This window comes from Vespa mandarinia, chromosome 8, assembly GCF_050613455.1.
Source record: "Vespa mandarinia isolate Hongniang chromosome 8, ASM5061345v1, whole genome shotgun sequence".
Lineage (NCBI taxonomy): Eukaryota > Metazoa > Arthropoda > Insecta > Hymenoptera > Vespidae > Vespa > Vespa mandarinia.
In genome coordinates this window covers 470,599-489,940 of record NC_140817.1, presented here as the reverse complement: position 1 = coordinate 489,940, position 19,342 = coordinate 470,599, and the positions used below count along the sequence as shown (strand labels likewise).

The following is a 19,342-nucleotide window of genomic DNA, read 5'->3' as shown; positions in this document are numbered from 1 at the left end:
GTAATTACTTATAATATTAATATTTTCATTATGTTTCGGCCGACTAGAAGTTTAATGATAACGTTACGGCAAGTTAAAGATTGTCGCTCTTTAAGTAGGTTTAGTCAACAATTTTCAGAAATCACCGAATACGAATGTATGTTTTATTTGTTATTACATATCCTATCTGTCGTTACTTGTCAAAGTACGATTAACATTTTATTATAGCGGTTTTATAATTATCCATAGCTCCTATCACCGATGAATATAAGAGAGGACCCTTGGAAGGTAGATCGCTTTATTTAGATGCTCAAGCTACAACACCTATGGTATGGATTAATATTGCACAATCTTATGCTTTAACAGTGCAATGTCTTTAATCAATAAGTATAACGTAATAGGTTATAAAATAATAGTACGATTAATGTTTAGGACCCACGGGTATTGGATAAGATGATGTTATATTTTACTTCTTATTATGGAAATCCACATTCTAGAACCCATATGTATGGATGGGAAACAGAAGCTGCAATAGAACATGCTCGTAAAGTTGGTACAATAGTATATGCATTAATATGGGAATAAAGTTTTCCTTTGAATATTTTTAATGATTCTTTCCATAGCAAGTGGCAGATCTGATAGGTGCCGATAAAAAAGAGATTGTTTTTACGTCTGGTGCAACAGAATGCAATAACATTGCTGTGAAGGGCGTAGCAAGGTTTTATAAATCAAGAAAAAATCATGTTATAACAACACAAACTGTAAGTATTTACAATATTAGTTAAAGATGAAGTCATTCTATTGAAATCGTTATATATACATTTAGGAGCACAAATGTGTATTAGATTCATGCAGAGCCTTGGAGGCAGAAGGATTTGACGTGACATATCTACCAGTTAAATCAAATGGACTTATCGATATCGATCAATTAGAAGCCGCTATTACGCCAGCTACATCGCTCGTTTCTGTAATGACAGTTAATAATGAAATTGGTGTTAGACAACCTATCGAACAGATTGGTGCTATTTGCAGGTACACGTATAATTGTATGCTGAGAAATAAAATATTCTTATTTTATATACGTATATATATTATATATATATTAGATTAATCATCGTTTTTTCTACAGAAAGAGAAAGGTTTTTTTTCATACCGATGCAGCTCAAGCCGTTGGCAAGATACCGCTTGATGTTAATGCGATGAACATTGATCTCATGTCTATTAGTGGTCATAAAATATATGGACCCAAAGGTATTATATATATATATATATATCTCGCGCTATGAACTCTTGCAAGTTTTTAAATTATGTCCTATTTATGGTATAATCGTTTGCATAGGTATTGGAGCACTCTATGTAAGACGAAGGCCACGTGTTCGCATTGAAGCGTTACAAAGCGGAGGTGGACAGGAACGAGGTATGAGAAGCGGAACTGTTCCAGCACCTTTGGCTGTTGGGCTTGGTGCTGCTTGTGACTTGGCACGATCAGAAATGGAGGTATGCTTCATCATTTTATAGTTCTTCATATAGAACTTTCTATTACTTATATTAATTACTCGTTTTCAGTATGATCATAAATATATTACGAATCTTTCAAATATCTTGATTGAAAAAATTATGTCTAATTTACCGCAAGTTGTACGCAATGGGGACTCAATTGCTTGGTATCCTGGATGCGTTAATTTGTCATTTGCATGTGTAGAAGGAGAATCATTATTAATGGCACTGAAAGAAATAGCCTTAAGTAGTGGTTCTGCATGCACAAGTGCAAGTTTAGAACCTAGTTACGTGTTAAGAGCAATTGGAGCATCGGAAGATCTAGCGCACTCTAGTATCAGGCAAGTATAAAACGATAATAATATATAAAACAATATACGAGCATATATATGTATGCATTATACGTATCTATGTATACACATATAATGTGCTTTTGTAATTCAATTTGGGCAGATTCGGTATTGGCCGGTTTACTACGCTGGAGGAAATTGAATATACTGCAAAACATACGATTGAAGAAGTTAAGAAGCTTCGCGATATGAGGTAAAACTTCGTTGATCATAGTATAAATTTTTATTTAATGTAGAAGCATGATTAATATACAATTCATTTTCAATTTGCGATGCGTGAACATAATTATCGTTACTATCTGGATGGATTCATTGTCGAACGTGTTTTTAACAATAGAATTATGTTGAATTCGATAAAAAAAAATCTGATAAAATATCGAGATTACGTTAATCACAAAATTTGTTTCTTTACAGTCCCCTGTGGGAAATGGTCGAAGATGGAATCGATTTAAAAACTATCAAATGGACTCAGCATTAGTTTTTTCTTCTTCGTCAGCGTGTGAGTTAGAAGGCTCATATATCGAGATAAGCAGAGAGAATTAAGCGTAGAGAGTAAGTTCGTAAGAGTTAAAGCTCGGTTAATTAAAATTATTCTCGAAGTATAATAAAATTAAAATTTAAAAATCGTTACTGCTAAGGACCTTAATTTTATTCCTAGATATTTATGTATATAAAATTTTTACGTCAGTGTTTCCAAATACTTGCTCTGTATTTGGAAAAGTGCATCTGTCGTATACACGCGTGACGTGAAATATAATTCAATTCCTTTGTTTCTAAAAAAAATTGTAAAAGTTCGTTGTTGTTGTTGTTTTTTTTCTTTTTTTTTTTTTTTTTTTAACATAAACAGGATGGATCGGTAGCTTCGTCGATATAGGAAATTTTAAAACGATCCTTGTCCATTTCGTGAAGTTCCATACGAGATCGATTAGCTTCAACTAGATGCTGCGCAATGTCCTCGAACATTTCATGTATTCCTTCTCCGGTTTTACAAGACGTTTTGTAAGTTCCAGAGATTAAGTTATGACATTGCTCGCTAAAGTGATCATATATGTTATATTATAGAAATTAAGAGAAATATATATATATATATATGTATATATTTTTTTTTTTTTTTCTCAAGAAACCTACCAAAATTGTTCCATTTCTGCATCCGTAACTTGCGGAGTGACCCCTTCCAAGTCACTTTTATTACCGCAAAGAAAAATCTTTGCGTTTTCCGCATACGTAACTATATCCAATAGATGCTGAGATAAAAGATGAAAAGACGTTGAGTTATCTAGAGCAAATACCAGAATAGCTGCTTCGGCAAACTTGTAGTAACTCGATGTTACGGATGCTACTCTCTCCATACCTCCGGTATCCCATAATTGTAACTGTAAAGGAAAGAAAAAAAGCAAGGAAACTTTTGCGTCAACTATATTTTAATAAATTCTAATTCATACGTTTCCATGTGCTATCCTAACTATGGAAGAAATAAAAAAAAAGGTTAACTTTTTAAGAAAATTTCTGATCTATATTTCAGAGAGCGCAGAAAACAGAGACAGAGCGTAAAAAATGTACGGAAACGTTCCTACGATTAATCTCCACCTACGGGCTACCTACGCATCAGGTGCATATATATGCAAACTGTCTAAATCATCTATTCCATTCAATTGTAGACCGAGGATGGTGAAATATAGATTGAGCTTTAATGCGTCGTTAATGTCACTTAAAAATTAAAGTACTTGAATTACTCGTTGCATTATACATAAAAATTCGATTGGAAAATATTCAGATATTGTATGAATTAACAATTAAAATCGCATGGTAAAGGATAAGAGAGAGAGAGAGAGAGAACAAATTTGGTCATACTTACACGTATTCGTCTGTCGTCGACTATATATTCTTTGTCGATATTATCGAGACCAAGCGTCGATTTTCGATCGTTACTTGCGACGAAGGAATTGTTTGCAAATCGCCTGAATATAGACGTTTTCCCAACACCATATTCACCACAAAGAATAACTTTCTGCTCCGTTACTTTGACGGTAGCCATGTCCCATGTAAAATCGCCTTAACACCAACCGAAAACATCAGCAGTCAGGTATCATATTATGATGTAAAATGTACCTTTGTAAAATGGGTACGGCAACGCGAATTATTTCTTTTTTTTTCTTTTTTATATTGAAACGTTCCTCCGACCGTACGCACTTGAGGATCTCCTAATGCACGGAAGAAGAAGTAATCCTACGTTAACGCGATAGAATAAAAATAGTAGACGATGGACCATGAACTATCGCTATCGCAGACAAACGATTCGATTGCGATAATAATAATTAGGATAAAATTTTCTTTCGTATAATTTATGGAAATGATATTCCATTCGAGATTTACATATGTGATCGTTATGCAGATACAGCGTCATTGTTTACAAGCAGTCGATCGTTGGTTGTGAGATTAGTCGATTAATTTAAATTTTTACCGGCGGGACAAGTCACGGTATACAAAGTCATGGTATACAAGGTATACACCTCAGCGCACACCTCAGTTAGTCTAAATTACTTATTTCTTAAGAATAAGAAATATTACAATATGCTCTCTAGTATAAAAAGTGAAAAAGAAAATATTATTTTAAAGAGCAGTGAGATTTATCTTGTTCTTGGTCTATCTCAAAATGGGAGATGACGCAACCATTAGCAAATCGAATAACCAGTTTTAAATAGTAGTTTATTTCTTATTGATTTCGGAATGACACAATGTTTCGCAAGATGGATTTAATTATATTATAAGAATAATTATTGTCTCCTCGTTCTTAAATAAATATATATTGTCAATTGTAATCGTCGATACGTAGACCGATATCTCGATATCGAGCCTTTTATCCTGGACGTTGGCTATCGATGGGGAATCGATATGCGATTTAATCGAATTCGCGAGTTGAAGCGTCGTACGGTGTCGCCCTCTAGAATGCTTATGTATTTCTTTGTGATCCGTGTCAGTCTTTGGCAGCTTCAGCTGTTCAAAGAATTTTCTTTGACGTTACTTGATTTCGATGTTTCATAGATTCCTTCATATTTTATTCGATGAGTCATTTTTTTCTCTAAGGAAATAACGAAGCTCTTCATCATGGTGCTAAACGAAGTTGGCAAATTCCTTCTCGAATTGGAGAAAGCCGAATTAGAGGTTAGCGCAATTGTGTGTCCAATTTATTAATAGGTATATTGTTTCTAATTTATCAAACGCCATTGTTCTTAGACGTAGAAAATTGTACATAATGATACGTTTAAATGTTCTATAATTCTATCAATTATTGAAACTTCTTCTATGGTCAGATCTTTCTTGTGTCACATCTTTCTCTTCGATTACCGAATGTAAAATATTTTTAAATATATTTACAAAATTGTATCGCTCAAGCCTTTTAACCTTTATTCATGCGATATTATTTTCAGGCACCTGCTGGAGTTGCGTCGGCACAAACTTATGCTCAACTATTGGCTATGTATCTTTACCAGAATGATTTGTAAGTCTATCAAATTACTTATCAAACTATTGTCGAACCTTATGCGTGCCAGTGTCACAAAGAATGAGAAAGATCCACACGATTTACATCTATCTATGGATCTTTTACTTTTATTCGACTTGGATAACTTTTTTCAATAATTGTATCATTAGAAAAGTGACCGAATTAACGTTTAATTACTCGTCGTATCTAGTATTTCTTTTCTTTTTTTTTTTTTTCTTTTTTCTAGTTTTTTCTTTTTTCTTTCTTTCCCCTCCTCCCACCTCTAAATCGCACTTGTCCGTCGATAGGCGTAAGAATTGTACCTATTATTTATTAATTTTGATAGCGTCGAGATAACACGTAATACCAAACGTGGAATATCGTCTAGCAATTAAACTTTAATTCTATCGCAATCTACGATACAATTCTGAACTAATTTAGGATCTATAGGGAGATATAGTTTGATCGGAAAATATATTTCGAAAATGCAGAAAACGCCTTTGATCGGCATACGTTTAACTAAGAGCGGTATCTCTTGTTTTCACTTTAATTGCATTCTCCGTGCTTATATCGGCAATTATCGCATTCACGTAGTCGCGCTCGGTAGCCGGAGAATGCTATTAGTCTTGGCTAATTTGATCGGACGATTTTATGGTCAAAGCACTGTTCTCCGATTTTATCTTACATTAACTTTCAATTCAATTTGGCATGATCGTTAAGAAAACCGGAGCGGGGTCTAGTCTTTACCTTTTAATAAGATAAATGCATACGCTTATCGTGATTTCTTTAGTGCGATCGATAACATTTCGATATTCCACGTTGACTTTACTTATTGTATATCAATGCTTTTGCAAGAAATATATGCTTTTGAACAAATATATAATTATGCAAGATCAATGCACGTGACAAGTTTTTAAAACAGTTAAATACAATAAGGGAAGAAAACAAAATTAACTCATCGTAGATGCAACGCAAAGTGCTTGTGGAAACGAATACCGTCGAATCTGAAGGATGCTAATTCGGAATTGGGCCGAATATGGGCGGTAGGGAAACACATGTGGCAACGGGACTGGCCCGCGGTGCACGTAGCTCTCAACGCGGATTGGAGCGAGGACGTTTCCGGGATCATGACTGCTCTGAAAGGTATCGTTAGCTATCGGAGGTATCGACGCGCACCCTACCTTCCACGATCTCGATAACTTTCATTATTGTCTTGGAAACCTTTTAGCGAGAATCGCGCTCATTACGAAAGCAAATATTCACCGGGCAATGTATCCATATGTCTGTATATATATATATATATATATATATATATATATATATATATATGTGTGTGTATATATATACACATATACGCACATATATATATATATATGTACACACATATACATATATGTGTATATGTCCACATTTATTTGTTTCGATTCTGGCGCGAAAACTCGCCATAAATCCGAACCGATTAATTTTTCCAAAGATAAGGATAAAGGATTTGAATGCCATCGTGGACGATCCTTTCAGATAGCGTTCGCGAGCAAGCGATGACGCTGATATCCAAGGCTTACTCGTCGTTAGGTTTGACGGTGCTCGCAGCGATGACGGGTCTTGCATTGGAAGAGGCTCAACAGGCGGCGATGGAAAGGGGCTGGAGCATAGACGGGTCGATGGTCCAACCGGTTAAAATCGACAAGGAACAATGCATCTTTACCAACGAGATCTGCCTGACGGAGGATCAACTGAAAAAGCTCACGCAATTTGTCTCCTTCTTGGAGAATTAACCAAGTGCCGAACTAACGTGAAAGAGAGAGAATCGATCCTTTCGGTACTTTAAAGCCTTTAGCTTTTACAGCGTAATCGTATTACATAAACGAGGAAGTGCGCGTCAAAGGAACACAACGCGTCAAAATATCTCCGTACCTTCATCCTTTAGAAATATTATGTCACCGTATCTACCCACGCTGTCGATGTTCGTTCGATCGGAAGAACGTGCACGGTGTCGAACGTGCGAAGAAGCTCTTTGAGTTCGATCACGATCGATCGACCATCGTCCACGATAGTGACACTTTTTTTGTGCGAAATCGACTCTCGAGTGTTTTTTCTTTCCTTTTATTTTCTTTTTCTTTCTTGTTTTTCCTTTTTTCCCTTTATTCTTTTCTCCTCCTTTCCCGTCGAAAGAAAGAGCAATAAAAGTATCGCGAAACGTAAATATACCCGATTCCTTTCTATGCTTTTTTCTTTTCTTTCTTTATTTCTTCTCTTCTCTCTTTGTGGTTAATCACATAGGACTCTACTTTCTGGAAGAGAAACCGTTTTGCAAGAGCACGCTTCCAAATTTCTCGCTACCTATAGATCGTAGATAGATTGGGTGAACTTGCGTAACGTATATCTATAGAGTTCCAAAGTAATGGGTGGCGGACCGTGCGGTGATTTCTTCGATCTCGCGCGTGAAAGCAATGATCGAGCGAGCGATCGCGGGTGCAGCAAATTTCGCACTTAAGGAGATTCAGCCGGAGGCATTGCGTCACACTCAAATCGAATCTTCGGTTGTTTTTAAAAAATTGCGGACGGTCAGGTATGTTCTCTTTCTACCTAGAGAAAAGCTATATACCCACCGACGCCAAGTAATTCTCTATGAAATCAATTCCAGGCCGCTCGACATTGTAACGTGCGCGGCTTTGCGTTGGGATCGAGATATATCTAGTAGCGTTACACGATTGTAGGCTTTTTCTCTAGACGAAATCGTTCTTTTATCAATACCCCTAGGAAGTTTCTTACGATATTCATTCAGCGGTACAACGATGTCGGTCTTGCGTATTTGGATCTTTTTTCTTTCATTTTTTTTTTCTTTTCTTTTTTTTTTTTTTGTTTCTCTAGACGTTCGAAGGAATTGGCAAAGTTTGCGAATATTTTCCTTTTCGTACGACTATGTCCATCCGTTCGCGTCCATGGTCCACGATACGTGGGAATGAACGAAGAAAAGCGCCGAGTCGTATCTAGAAGGCGTTCCCACGCGCTCCGTAGGACGTGTTCTATAGAAAAGAGTGCCTATCCTAGGTGCCCCGTACATATCGAGAACGTGCGATCTGCGCAATAATTGGTATCGAAAAAGACGTTCGATCTCAGCGGGGGAGGATTTCAAAGTGGATAGTAGTAGAGAAACGATGCCACGTTAAGAAAAGACGCCAAGTTCCTCTGCGTATCTACTCGTATCGCGGCGTCCCTTGCGCCTCGACGTACCACGTGCCGTTCTTCGAATAATGCAGATTCATCGTCGTTTCAACGAGCGAGATGATTGCATCGAGATATCGCGCAGCTGTTTCTTTCTCTTTCTTTTCCTTTTTCTTTTTTTCATGGAGCTATCGCGCCTCGGCAGGCAGGCGGCGCGATCGAGCCTCGTGGAGAGGGTTAACCACGCGCGAGGCGAAAGAGAGAGAGAGAGAGAGAGAGAGAGAGAGAGAGAGAGAGAGAGAGAGAGAGAGAAAGAGGAATCACGAGTCGTTCAGGATGTTGCGAATGGCCGAGTCGATTGTTACCTCTCTTTTATTTTGCCCAAGTACTTTGGCTCCGTGGTGTACAGGTGTAATCTGATCTTCTCTTTTCGAGAGTATCGTCGTCTCTGCCATTCAGAGATGATCAAACTCAAGAGTCGTTTTTCTCCATTTATCACAAAGTTTGGAAAAAATTGTAAAAAGTTAAGATTAACTCGTAGAGAATATTATACGAAGAACGAGTAAAATTCTTCGTTATTATTAAAGAAAAACCGGTTTCTTTCTCTAGCGAAGTGAAAGCGAAGAGTGTCATTTTCCTCTTTGATTTTCGCACGCTCGACGATCATCTTCGCGCGACGTTGACGTTGCAAGACGTTCCTTAAAATGATAGATTTTTTTTTCTTCGTAAATCATTTCCAAGGGTAGAAATTTGTAGGATATAAAGGTGAATTGTAGAATCCAATAGAAGTTTAGCTAGAATAGGAAGATAGCTCGGGACGGTAATAAACTCGCAAGTCTTAGAGAGACTCGCAAGAGAGGAGATTAATCGAAGCGCAAAGAGGGGCGCGAGGAGGTGCATATCTCGGCGAACGGGGCTCGGCGGTCGTTGCCGGTTACCTCTCGGTTGACCTCCCCTAGCGAGCGTGCGCGAATACACGTCCTATCCTAGGCTCATCGTATAGTAACTTTGCCGTCTCTTCTTTTCCCGACTTAGCAGAGAACGAACGTACATAAGTACTCGCATCTCTCTTTTCTGAACGTGTACATGTGACGCGCGGCGGCCCGTTCCCGGTATGACCTTTGCACGGTGCCGCGGAAAACGCCGATGCTCCGAGCGAGCGAACGGCACGAATCGAACGAGCGACCGCTCGATTTCGAAAGTCCGCCTTCTTCGCGAGCTGCGGAAGGCTTGGGACGTTGGACCGAGAGAGAAAAGGAGGAGGAGGGGGAGGAGGAGGAGGGTGATGATAATGACGACGAGTACGACGGCTCGGGGTGAATGCGTTTTTCTCCCATAAATGGTACCGCCATTGCTCGATCGGTAGTACCGACACCGATACTACCACCACCTCTTCTTCTTTTTATTTTTCATCCTCCTTTTTCTTCTTCTCTATCTAATAGCCGGCTAATGAGCTCTAAACAGCTCGCATACGAGCGAATATTCTTTCGTTCGTTCGTTCGTTCGTTCGTTCGTTCGTTCGTTCGTTCGTCGCCGTTGCGGTCGAACGACTTGCGAAAGATCATCGTCTCGACAGAATCCTGACGTTAAGGATATTTTCTGCCGCGTCAACGGATTTCGTCCGATGACTATGATAATTCGTTCTACATCGGTTCTGCATGGTGTAATAATGAAATCAGAATCTTTCCTAGGCCACTCCCCTTTATTATTACGTTTCATTGTAAAGCAAGGTGGAACGGTACTCGCGGTATGACAACAATGTCTCTACCGATATTCAATTACTCCGCTTGCGTAATCCGGCCGATTCACCTCTCTCGAGAGAGAGTTCGTAGAGTTCGAAGGATGATCCGGGTGATCGTCCTTTCTCGTTCGAATCCTCCTCCTCCTCCTCCTCCTCCTCCTCTACCTCCTCTACCTCCTTTTCGACCAAGTCACGTATCTCTCTCTCTCGCTCTCTCTCTCTCTCTCTCTCGCTCTCTCTCTCTCTCTCTCTCTCTCTCTCTCTCTCTCTCTCTCTCTCTTTTTCTCTCAGACACACATACTCTCAGTCATATCTTTGCGTGACCTTGAAGCGCGAATTGTCCATCGCCTCCCTTCTTTTTCTTCTTCTCCTCTTTCGAAGGAGTAGAAGGAGAATATCTCCATGATTCGATTCGCAAGGGTTTATACCGTTAGCGTCTTATTCGACGCGCTTCGAAGCACCGAGCGCGAAAGGAAAGAACGATTAGATGGATGGATAGATCGAGAAAGAGAGAAGGAGAAAGACAAAGAGAAATGGGAGTAAGAAAGAGAAGGAGAAGACACAATTGAATGTTGGCGGTCTCGTGGGCGGGACCGAGTTCGATTGTTTCTTTATCGCGATCACGCTCGTTCCTTCTTCTGCGAGCGCAATGGCAATCTCACCACCACCGACTATGCTTCTTCGTCTCTACAGCTTTCTATATCTGTATATATATTAAGTTTCCTTCTCGATCGTATGGAGATTTCTCTCTCTCTCTCTTTCTCTCTCTCTCTCTCTCTCTCTCTACCTATCTATCTATCTTTCTTTCTTTCTTTCTTTCTTTCTTTCTTTCTTTCCTTCTTTCTCGTGCACTCGGTTAAGGCGGTGGGTGCGCTTAGAATGCACCTTCTCCGCAGCATTCCACGCGGAAAGAAAACTGATCGTTACCTTTAGCACAATTACAGTTCGCGGCTATTCGAACGTATCCGCAATCGAATCATCGATCGGTCTCACCCTCCACTTTTCCAACTTTCCTCAGATTCGAAGAGATTGCGAGTGTAGATCGTCCTGAAAGTTCGCCAGCTACGTTACGAACTCGGAAGCTTGGTATAATTAAAGGATAGAAAAGTCGATCGTCGAAACGGAATCGATGCGGGATCGATCTTTGTTTAGGTAGAAGAAGGCGTTGTCACGGACTTTCCTTGGGTGGCACGGCTTTCCTGAGAACGGCACGAAGAAGGATTCTCAAACGGAGTCTCTCTCCCGCTCTCTCCTCGTTCGTCGGCAGACAGGCAAGCGAGTAGGCGGATAAGCTTTTCCGAGGGCCAGGTGATCGGTGGCCCCGATACGACGGCCCTCTCGACGGAGCCACTCGACTCGGAGGCACTTTGAGTTCTCGCCGGCCGCAGAACTTGTGGGATTTCGCAAGCGAACGCTTGCTTCTCGACTCAAGCGGTACTACTACTTCTCGGAGAGTAGCAAAGATAAAGAAGAGAAAAGAAATAGCTAAGAAGAGGTGCAGGTGAAGCGAATGCGAGGCTCCGACCTGACACGCGAGAGACTCGCGGAGAGAAACGAAGAGTGCACGAGGGCTCAACGGAGAGGGGGAGGAGGATGGAATAGAACGTTCAACGGGAGAACGGAATATGGGATCACCTAAGGTTAGGGTTCGCGATGCTGCGCCCACGTACCTATTGTCTCTCTACTTTCGTGCGCGCTGCGGGAAAAAGGACGCGACTTGCCTTCGGTGCGGCGCACCGCGTGTACACGCTCGACCTCGTCTCTTTCTCTCTCTCTCTCTCTCTCTCTCTCTCTCTCTCTCTCTCTCTTTCTCTCTCTCTCTCTCCCTTCCTCTCTCTCCCTCTTTCTTTCCGTGTAGCGCGCTTCACGGGATGCTCCGATACTCTATTTCCTTGAGCGAGAGAGAAAGGTGCGTTCCTAGCTTAGAGTCGGCGGCCCGTTGCGTCTATCCAAGAGAGAGATGGAGAGAGAGAGAGAGAGAGAGAGAGAGAGAGAGAGAGAGAGAGAGAGAGAGAGGTATCTGGCGGATCCTTGGGTTTTCTCACCTCGCTTTTGCCGCTTCTTCGTTACGGTGCGAAGAAACGCGGCGGAATCGCGCGGCCGATGCCGCTTAAATGCCACAGCTTGCAGGCATTTTTCGCGACACGCCGGGATAAATAATGGTGTCTTGCGCCAAACGATCGAGAAATTACGCGAACGGCGTAATTTTAGCGTTGTGTAAGATGTCCGATGAACATGCTCGCGCGTCAAGTTCTTTTTTCTTTTTTTATTGACTTTTACATATACAAGGAAAAAACACGGATACAACTTTATTATCTTATATACCCCGAAATACATCCTTGTTAATTATAGACATAACTTGGATACAAGGTGAATTAAGATTGGTCATTGTTATCGCAAAAGTGTTGATCGAATTAAAACATTTTTACGTACGAAAATCCTCAAAGCGTCATCGATGAGAGATTTTTATTCGATCCTACGTCGACCGAACGCTATCGGACGAGTTCTAATCTGGTTACCTTGAATGACGTCACCCGACCAATACCCTTTCTCGTTCATTCGCTTTCTCTCTCTCTCTTTCAACGTATTTCCAATTTGCGGATAGCGCAGATGTTCGAAGCGTTCGATAAAGCTTCGTGTCTGTCATACACACAAACACACACACAGAGAGAGAGAGAGAGAGAGAGAGAGAGAGAGAGAGAGAGAGAGAGAAGAGAGGAAGAGAGAAAACACGTTCTCTTTTGTTCGACCATGTTACCACTTTATTCATTTCTGTTCCCGTCCGTTCCACGTGTAAATTAGATATTGAAACTTAATTGCCACTTTACTCGTGTTTTTTAAGTACGATAAAATTAGCGAGGATGTCGATGAAATCGCTTTTAAATCGATTGGAAATAGCTTTGAAATCGCTTGTAAATCTATCCGCGTCCATCGTTGAAACGGCAAGTAGTATAAGTCAATCATATATCGTCAATGTTGACTTATAGCTTCTCTCGCGCGCGTTGTTTCACGGAAATCGTTGTTGCAACTTCATTAGATCCATTACAGATCTTGATTTACGTGACGTCCATCTCGGACGTGCGCTTGTAGACGGCGGCTAGAAAGGAGTTTGAATTTTTGGGATAAGGCGCGAGTCTCGGCGGTGGCGGCGGCGGCGGCGGCGGCGGCGGTATAGAACGAACGATCGATTTACCATCGTCAAACCGGCTTCGATCGTTTATCTCAAATGAAACGAATCTAGCGCAAGGAAATCCAACGTCTCTGCAGTCCTTTATTCCGGGTGGCGGCCACCAACGTCGTGCACGAGCATGCTCGAAGCTTCCCACCTGGGATTCCGAACGTATCACTGTTCTTTAACAATCCCACCGAACTGCCGTTCTTGTAATTAGGCACGATGTTCGTGTCAAGCGAAACGGCAAGGCTTCTTCGAAAGGCGATCGTGTAACGCTATTTTCTACTCGATTCGCGTAATCAGCGTTAAAATTAAATCTATTTCGTAAACTCGTAGGCTACGTAATAACGAGATAATTTGCATCAAGCAAAGTTACACGATTCGGAGAAAAGACGGGAGACGAAAGACGATCGTAGACTTTTGACTTGGACGTATTAAATTTTTGTGAAACGAGGGAACATCGATGGGAGAGTTGTTACCGAGTGCCAGAACGCGTGACCTTGTTCAATGAAATAACGTAATAGTAATAGAATCGTACGAATTACGTTGCGGCAGTACGGAAACTTTAAAGTCAATTGATACGCGTAAGTGTATCTAATCGATTTCTTCTGTGTGCGTCTTTGAACGAGGTATCGCTCAAGTGTATCATTGACGCGTTTGTGCGTCCACGCATTTAATTACTTTTATCGGGAACTATTTTTCAACCGTATGAGATTTAAAAATCTAACGAGCGAATTTAACGTATGGTATTGAGATAGAACCAATTATTTTTCCACCGAATGCGGACTGTTCGGCATTTCGCTTCGCTTATAGAAATCATCGGGTTTATTACCTATCGGCGATAAATTTCAATGTGGATTTATCGTTTATAATTTGTTACGATTATACATATATTTATTCGTCATTTGTTTGGACGATCGAACGCGTTGAGAAAAGTCGAGTCGTTAGACTTTCGACAAATAGAAGCGCGATCGATTGTATAACGATAGAAGGATTAGATGTTGTTTGACGAGGATGAGCGAGCTGGTTGGTCTTTCAAATAATAATAACATAACGATCGGGGACGGAAAACGAAGCACACACTTACGATCGAACCTCGTCGATTGGTTCGAAGGTGAGTTCGTAAGGCGAACGAGCAGGCTCTATAAGCGATCGGAGCTTTGCCGTTCAGACAGGAATCGTTTAATCATTCAAGCGATGGTCGTCGGATTCATTGAGAGACGCTCGCTGACAGCGAGAAAAGCGACCCTCCGCGAGATTGATTTCTCATTAAGATCTCAATTATGTACACTTGATTTAGGACAATCGATTTTTTTCACGGCGTCGCAAATATTGAAAAAATCAAACGTTGAAAAAATTTAATGGCCTTTTTTTCCTTCCCTCTCGTTTCTCTTCTTTTTTACGTTTGTTTTTGTTCTTTTTTTTGTTTTGTTTTTTTTTTTGTTTCTTCAGAAGAATCACCCCGGTCGGCAGCAGCCCCTACTTTTCTCTCTGATCGCTCACGCAGCAATCGGTGGTGTCCCACTTAACTCGGATAGCGTGGGATAGGCCCTTGGGAGATGATAATTACACGTCGCGTTACGGGTCGACCTACGGGCATGCCGGCACGACCGTAACGTACCGTACGTTACGGCCGTGCACTCTCACCGGTTAGATTCGCCGTCTTCTCCCTTTCTCTCTATCTATTCCTCTCTATCTCTCTTTCTCTCGCTTTCCGCTTGCGTTTAGATCGAACGCTCGAGAGGCGTTCGACATCGCGCGATACTCTTGCTACTTCGTGATCGGTACTATCGTCGCAACTGTCCGCGTCCTCGCCGAGAAGAGTACCAAGTAGGAGGCTAAATGCCGACCTCGACAGTCGGTGCATCGAGCCGCGATATCGCATCTGCTCGATCCCGAGAGAATAGAAAAGGAAACTTGTAGGGATCTAAGGAGCAGAGACTTTGAACTTGATTTTTCGAAAATCTCTTAAAGAAAAACGTCGATAATTGGTTTGAATTTTCCTGACAGTTTCGTGTCTCCCACTTTTCGTGCGAGTCGACGAGGACGACGAATCGCTTATAATATGATAATAGCGCGAGGCACTCCCCACGGCTAGAGTGCCGTCTATGCGCTCGCCTTCGTCTTCTCTCTCTCTCTCTCTCTCTCTCTTTCTCTCTCTCTCTCTCTCTCTTTCTCTCTTTCTCTATCTCGAAGTGAAAGGCGGGCGAGTCTTGGCTTTGCTCGCAGCACGCTAGTTTATGCCGGCGGTCCTCGCGCGCGCTGTGTCGGCACGGCACGGTTGCCGCGAGGTTAGAGGTCGGCTCACCCACTCCCCTCCTGGCCCTTCACCTCCTATCCTCGAGACTCTCGCGAGTTGTATCTCGCTAGAGAGAGTGAGAGAGAGAGAGAGAGAGAGAGAAAGAGAGAGACTCTTTCCATCCGTTCTTCGTTCGCTTGATCGCTTCTCTTATACTCTCTCTCTCTCGCTCTCTCTCTCTCTCTCTCTCTCTCTCTCTCTCTCTCTCTCTCTTTCTTTACTACCTCGATCTCGCTTCTCTCCTCTCCTTGCGTGTCGCCATTCTCTCTTTCTCGCTTAGCCGGGAGACCGAAGCTGCTTAGGCGATATTATAAAGACGAGCAAACAGGATCTAAAGTCTCGACGCACCGTAGCAAGAATCACAACTTTTTTCCAAGATATATTCCATCATTTTCCAAATTTTTTCCTCAACAAAAGAATATAATTTGACGAACATCGAGGACGATAAGTCGAAAAATAAGGTTCGTTTTAATTGTGAACGTTTATCGAAAGGAAATCGTGTTATGGACGCTAGTAGATTTGAAAAAAAAAAAAAAGAAATAAGAAGAACGTGGTGGAGTATAAGAAGCGCGTGAAACGCGACGGAGAAGATGGATGGTGTCGGATGGAGTAAAAGCGCGTTATAACGACGGGGAATAAATATTGGAGTAGGTACACGGACGATATTACCATACAATACGCATACCGCGTAGACTCGGGCCACGCGAGGGGTGCGACGACTCTCGCGAAGAGGTCCTTTCTTCCACGTATACTCGGGCTCGTGCCGCCTCGTGCTCTCTCTCTCTTTCTCTCTCTCTCTCTCTCTCTCTCTCTCTCTCTCTCTCTCTCTCTCTCTCTCTCTCGTGTCTCTTCCTCTAAGCGCCATTAATCAGCCTCGATCTTCCACCCAGGTCCCACGCAAGGCACGTTGCGTACACGCTACCTCGAAATACCGGAGGGATAGGCCTTTCTCGTATTATCGAATAACTGTAAATCGTGGTTTTGTATGAGAGAATATAAATGAGTGAGAGGGAGAGAGAGAGAGAGAGAGAGAGAAAGAGGAAGGCACGCAAGTATACACACCTCCCGAAATGATGCTTTTTAATGAATTCGTTTTTTCGCACTCTCGGCTCTTTATCCTTCTATCGGCACGAGTTTACACCCTTGCGAAGAAGCATTTAGGGAAATTACGTTTGCTGGACAAAAGAATATAATTGAAAGTAAAAGGAAAAAGTTCATATAGTAGTACCAGGATGTCGTTTTCGATCGGATTAATCGTCTCGTTTATTTTTTTTTTCGAATGCCTCTTCGAGGCATGCGAACGAGCGAGACTCATGCGAAAGGAAAAAGTCCTTCTCTCCCGTATAATTAACATACGTCGCACTCTTATTTATTACCGACTATTTTAATTATCGTCATTTGAATCTTTGCCGTATGTTTTATGTATAAGAGATGGAACGGACCCGTGTATTTTGGAAAGAAATAAAAAGCTACGGTACGCGCAGATTCCAAGTCATTATTTGCCTTTTGCGCGTGCAAATCTTGACGAGGAGGAGGAGGAGGAGGAGGAGAGAGCAAGCACAGCGGACTAAGTCAGAAGTACAGCGAAACGTCTTTCTTGTCCGAGAATGATTCCGGTGGCGCGTCCGTGTGGAGGTGTCCGTCGGAGGCTCGTCGTCGTCCTTTCCTTTTTCGCCCGGAGCCATCTCGTCCTCTCTCTTTCGTTTCTGCGCTTGGGTGACAGGTGAAACGACCTATACGCGATGCTCAGCGAGTGCCGCGAGGTCGGCATAGACCGCTCGCCGAGAGGATACCTAATTCCGGAGAAAAGAAGAAGACGTCTCTATATATTGGGGGCTCTCCCGATATGCACGATACATTTCTTAGGATGATCGATAAAAGTGGCACGAATAAATTCTCAACTTTCTTTCCAAAACGTACGCAGAATAGAAGATAGAAAATTCTGCAAAGTATTTTCATTCTAAAAAGGTAAGATTCTTTGAAGATCCTTCGTAAGCTATAACAGCTGGTACAGTTGTACCTCGATAGAGAAAACGAAACGTATGCATCGTCTCGTTCGTTTCTGAATACGAACATTAATTAGACAATTTTTGCGCGGTCTAACGGAGTTACGAGCGAACAACGAGTTAACGATCGATGAATCGAACGTCTATGAATTTCCTGTTTGTCCTGTTAAATTCAAATCTAACGACCAAAGATTATCCTCCGTCGTAATTAGAGAGGCGAAAGTAGTAGGCAGGTAGATATAGGTATACACATGTATACCTCGTGCGTCCTCGTAAACGCGTAATTACCGCTTGTCTCCGCGGCGGCACGATCAGAAGTCGCGGAACGTAAGAATCCTTTACGATTACTTCATGTAAGGTAATGGGGATGAACGCTAAGTAATATTACTTAATGTATCCTATGTACGTAAAGCAATAACGGTTCGCGTCAACTATTTGCGATAGCAACGTTTCAAACTTCGCTTTATATCCGGGGCAAACGCATTTAGGTTGCGAAATTTCTCTTTCTTTTGGTCCGTTGCACGGCTCAAATCTACAAAGTTTTAAATATTAACGCTTAATCTACGTTGCGAAACGCATTCGAGCATATCCGTCTTAGGTACTCAATACGATCGACGTAACCCAGACTACAATGTCATTCGTGCCAATGGAGAAAAGCCGATTGTAGAACGCGTTACGATCGAGAGACCACGAATCGATGATAAACGAAACTTTCTTGCGTGGTTTCTGCAGGAGAAAAGAATACTCTTCCTATTTCTTTCTTTTTATGTAACTAATCTGTTTGTCCTTCCGTCTGTAGGAAAAAAAAAAAAAAAGGAAAAAAAAGGAAAAAAAAAGAGAAAGAAAAAATAGGAAAAAAAAAGAAATGCGTAAGAAACGCAAGTTGCACAAGTAGAAAGAGTAATTATGTAAATGAGCGATGTGTGCTCGGTTAGTTTCACAAGTTGACATTGAGAGGCTATTCGTGTGCGAACGAACGATAACGAGACGAATTTATAATAAACGCTTTGCCTTGAATTTGTTTCTTCCGGTCATCGTTGTCGTCGCCGTCGCCGTCGCCGTTGCCGTCACCGTCGCCGTCATCGTCGCCGTCGCCGTCGCCGTCGTCGTCGCCGTCGATCGAATGCGAAGGCACGGGAGGTAAATGTATAATCGAAGAATCGTCGAGAAAGTATGCAGAAACGGAAAGCGAGATGAGAAAGAGAGAGGATGGTACAAGTATATACACGTAGATGAGGAAATTCAAAGACAAACGCATACATAGACAAGGGAGACGTGTACAGATCGTACGGCAAATCGATGCGAGTCGTTTACATCGATCACGAATCCCGGTTCCACGATCCGTAATAGGAAAATCCGCGATCGACGAGGGACCGCTCGAAAGCTTTGCCGTTTCGATCGATCTCTCGAAATCAAGAAACTACGATGGATAGTAAAAGACGACGTCCACGAGCCGTGGAACGAAAGTAAGTAGGATTAATGGAAACGCGTTAGGATGAGAGACAAAGTCCAGGTAGTCAATGAAATGCTCCATACATCAAGCGCGCGAGGTGAGTAGTAGGTATTAGGAAAAGAGATAGGGTATCTAGAAAAGTTTTCAACCCGTTAACCATTCTCGACCAAGGCCAAGCACGGTTGTTAACTACCTTCGA

The 19,342-nt window shown here is 41.8% G+C and overlaps 3 protein-coding genes across 6 annotated transcripts; 2 read left to right on the top strand and 1 right to left on the bottom strand.

Annotated features, from left to right (window-relative positions):
- Nfs1 (Nfs1 cysteine desulfurase) lies at nucleotides 1–3,623 on the top strand. Of its 3 annotated transcripts, none has more exons than XR_004840020.2 (11): nucleotides 1–136; nucleotides 229–308; nucleotides 412–528; nucleotides 603–740; nucleotides 806–1,011; nucleotides 1,109–1,230; nucleotides 1,319–1,476; nucleotides 1,546–1,817; nucleotides 1,930–2,019; nucleotides 2,241–2,378; nucleotides 3,349–3,623. XR_004840020.2 is itself a non-coding variant. In XM_035880576.2 (10 exons), the coding sequence occupies exons 1-10, from the start codon at nucleotides 31–33 to the stop codon at nucleotides 2,302–2,304; spliced, it is 1,353 nt and encodes a 450-aa protein (XP_035736469.1). In that variant the 5' UTR covers nucleotides 1–30; the 3' UTR covers nucleotides 2,305–2,491. The 3 variants fall into 3 exon arrangements, 1 of the variants encoding a protein (XP_035736469.1); XR_004840022.2 differs by lacking the exon at nucleotides 3,349–3,623 and adding an exon at nucleotides 2,674–2,813; XM_035880576.2 differs by lacking the exon at nucleotides 3,349–3,623 and having other exon boundaries at nucleotides 2,241–2,491.
- RabX6 (RAS oncogene family member RabX6) lies at nucleotides 2,623–4,240 on the bottom strand. The gene is made up of 3 exons (XM_035880795.2): nucleotides 3,682–4,240; nucleotides 2,955–3,199; nucleotides 2,623–2,859 (listed from the first exon to the last, which is right to left on the bottom strand). Exons 1-3 carry the CDS (start codon nucleotides 3,859–3,861, stop codon nucleotides 2,661–2,663), a joined length of 624 nt encoding a protein of 207 aa, XP_035736688.1. The 5' UTR covers nucleotides 3,862–4,240; the 3' UTR covers nucleotides 2,623–2,660.
- A 529-nt stretch (nucleotides 4,241–4,769) lies between these two features.
- Nucleotides 4,770–17,151, top strand: CSN8 (COP9 signalosome subunit 8). 2 transcript variants are annotated; one of them, XM_035880818.2, is made up of 4 exons: nucleotides 4,770–5,021; nucleotides 5,255–5,325; nucleotides 6,272–6,450; nucleotides 6,826–17,151. In XM_035880818.2, exons 2-4 carry the CDS (start codon nucleotides 5,303–5,305, stop codon nucleotides 7,080–7,082), a joined length of 459 nt encoding a protein of 152 aa, XP_035736711.1. In that variant the 5' UTR covers nucleotides 4,770–5,021; nucleotides 5,255–5,302; the 3' UTR covers nucleotides 7,083–17,151. The 2 variants fall into 2 exon arrangements, with proteins under 2 accessions (XP_035736711.1, XP_035736702.1); XM_035880809.2 differs by having other exon boundaries at nucleotides 4,770–4,988; nucleotides 6,826–11,031.
- The last annotated feature ends 2,191 nt before the right edge of the window (nucleotides 17,152–19,342 follow it).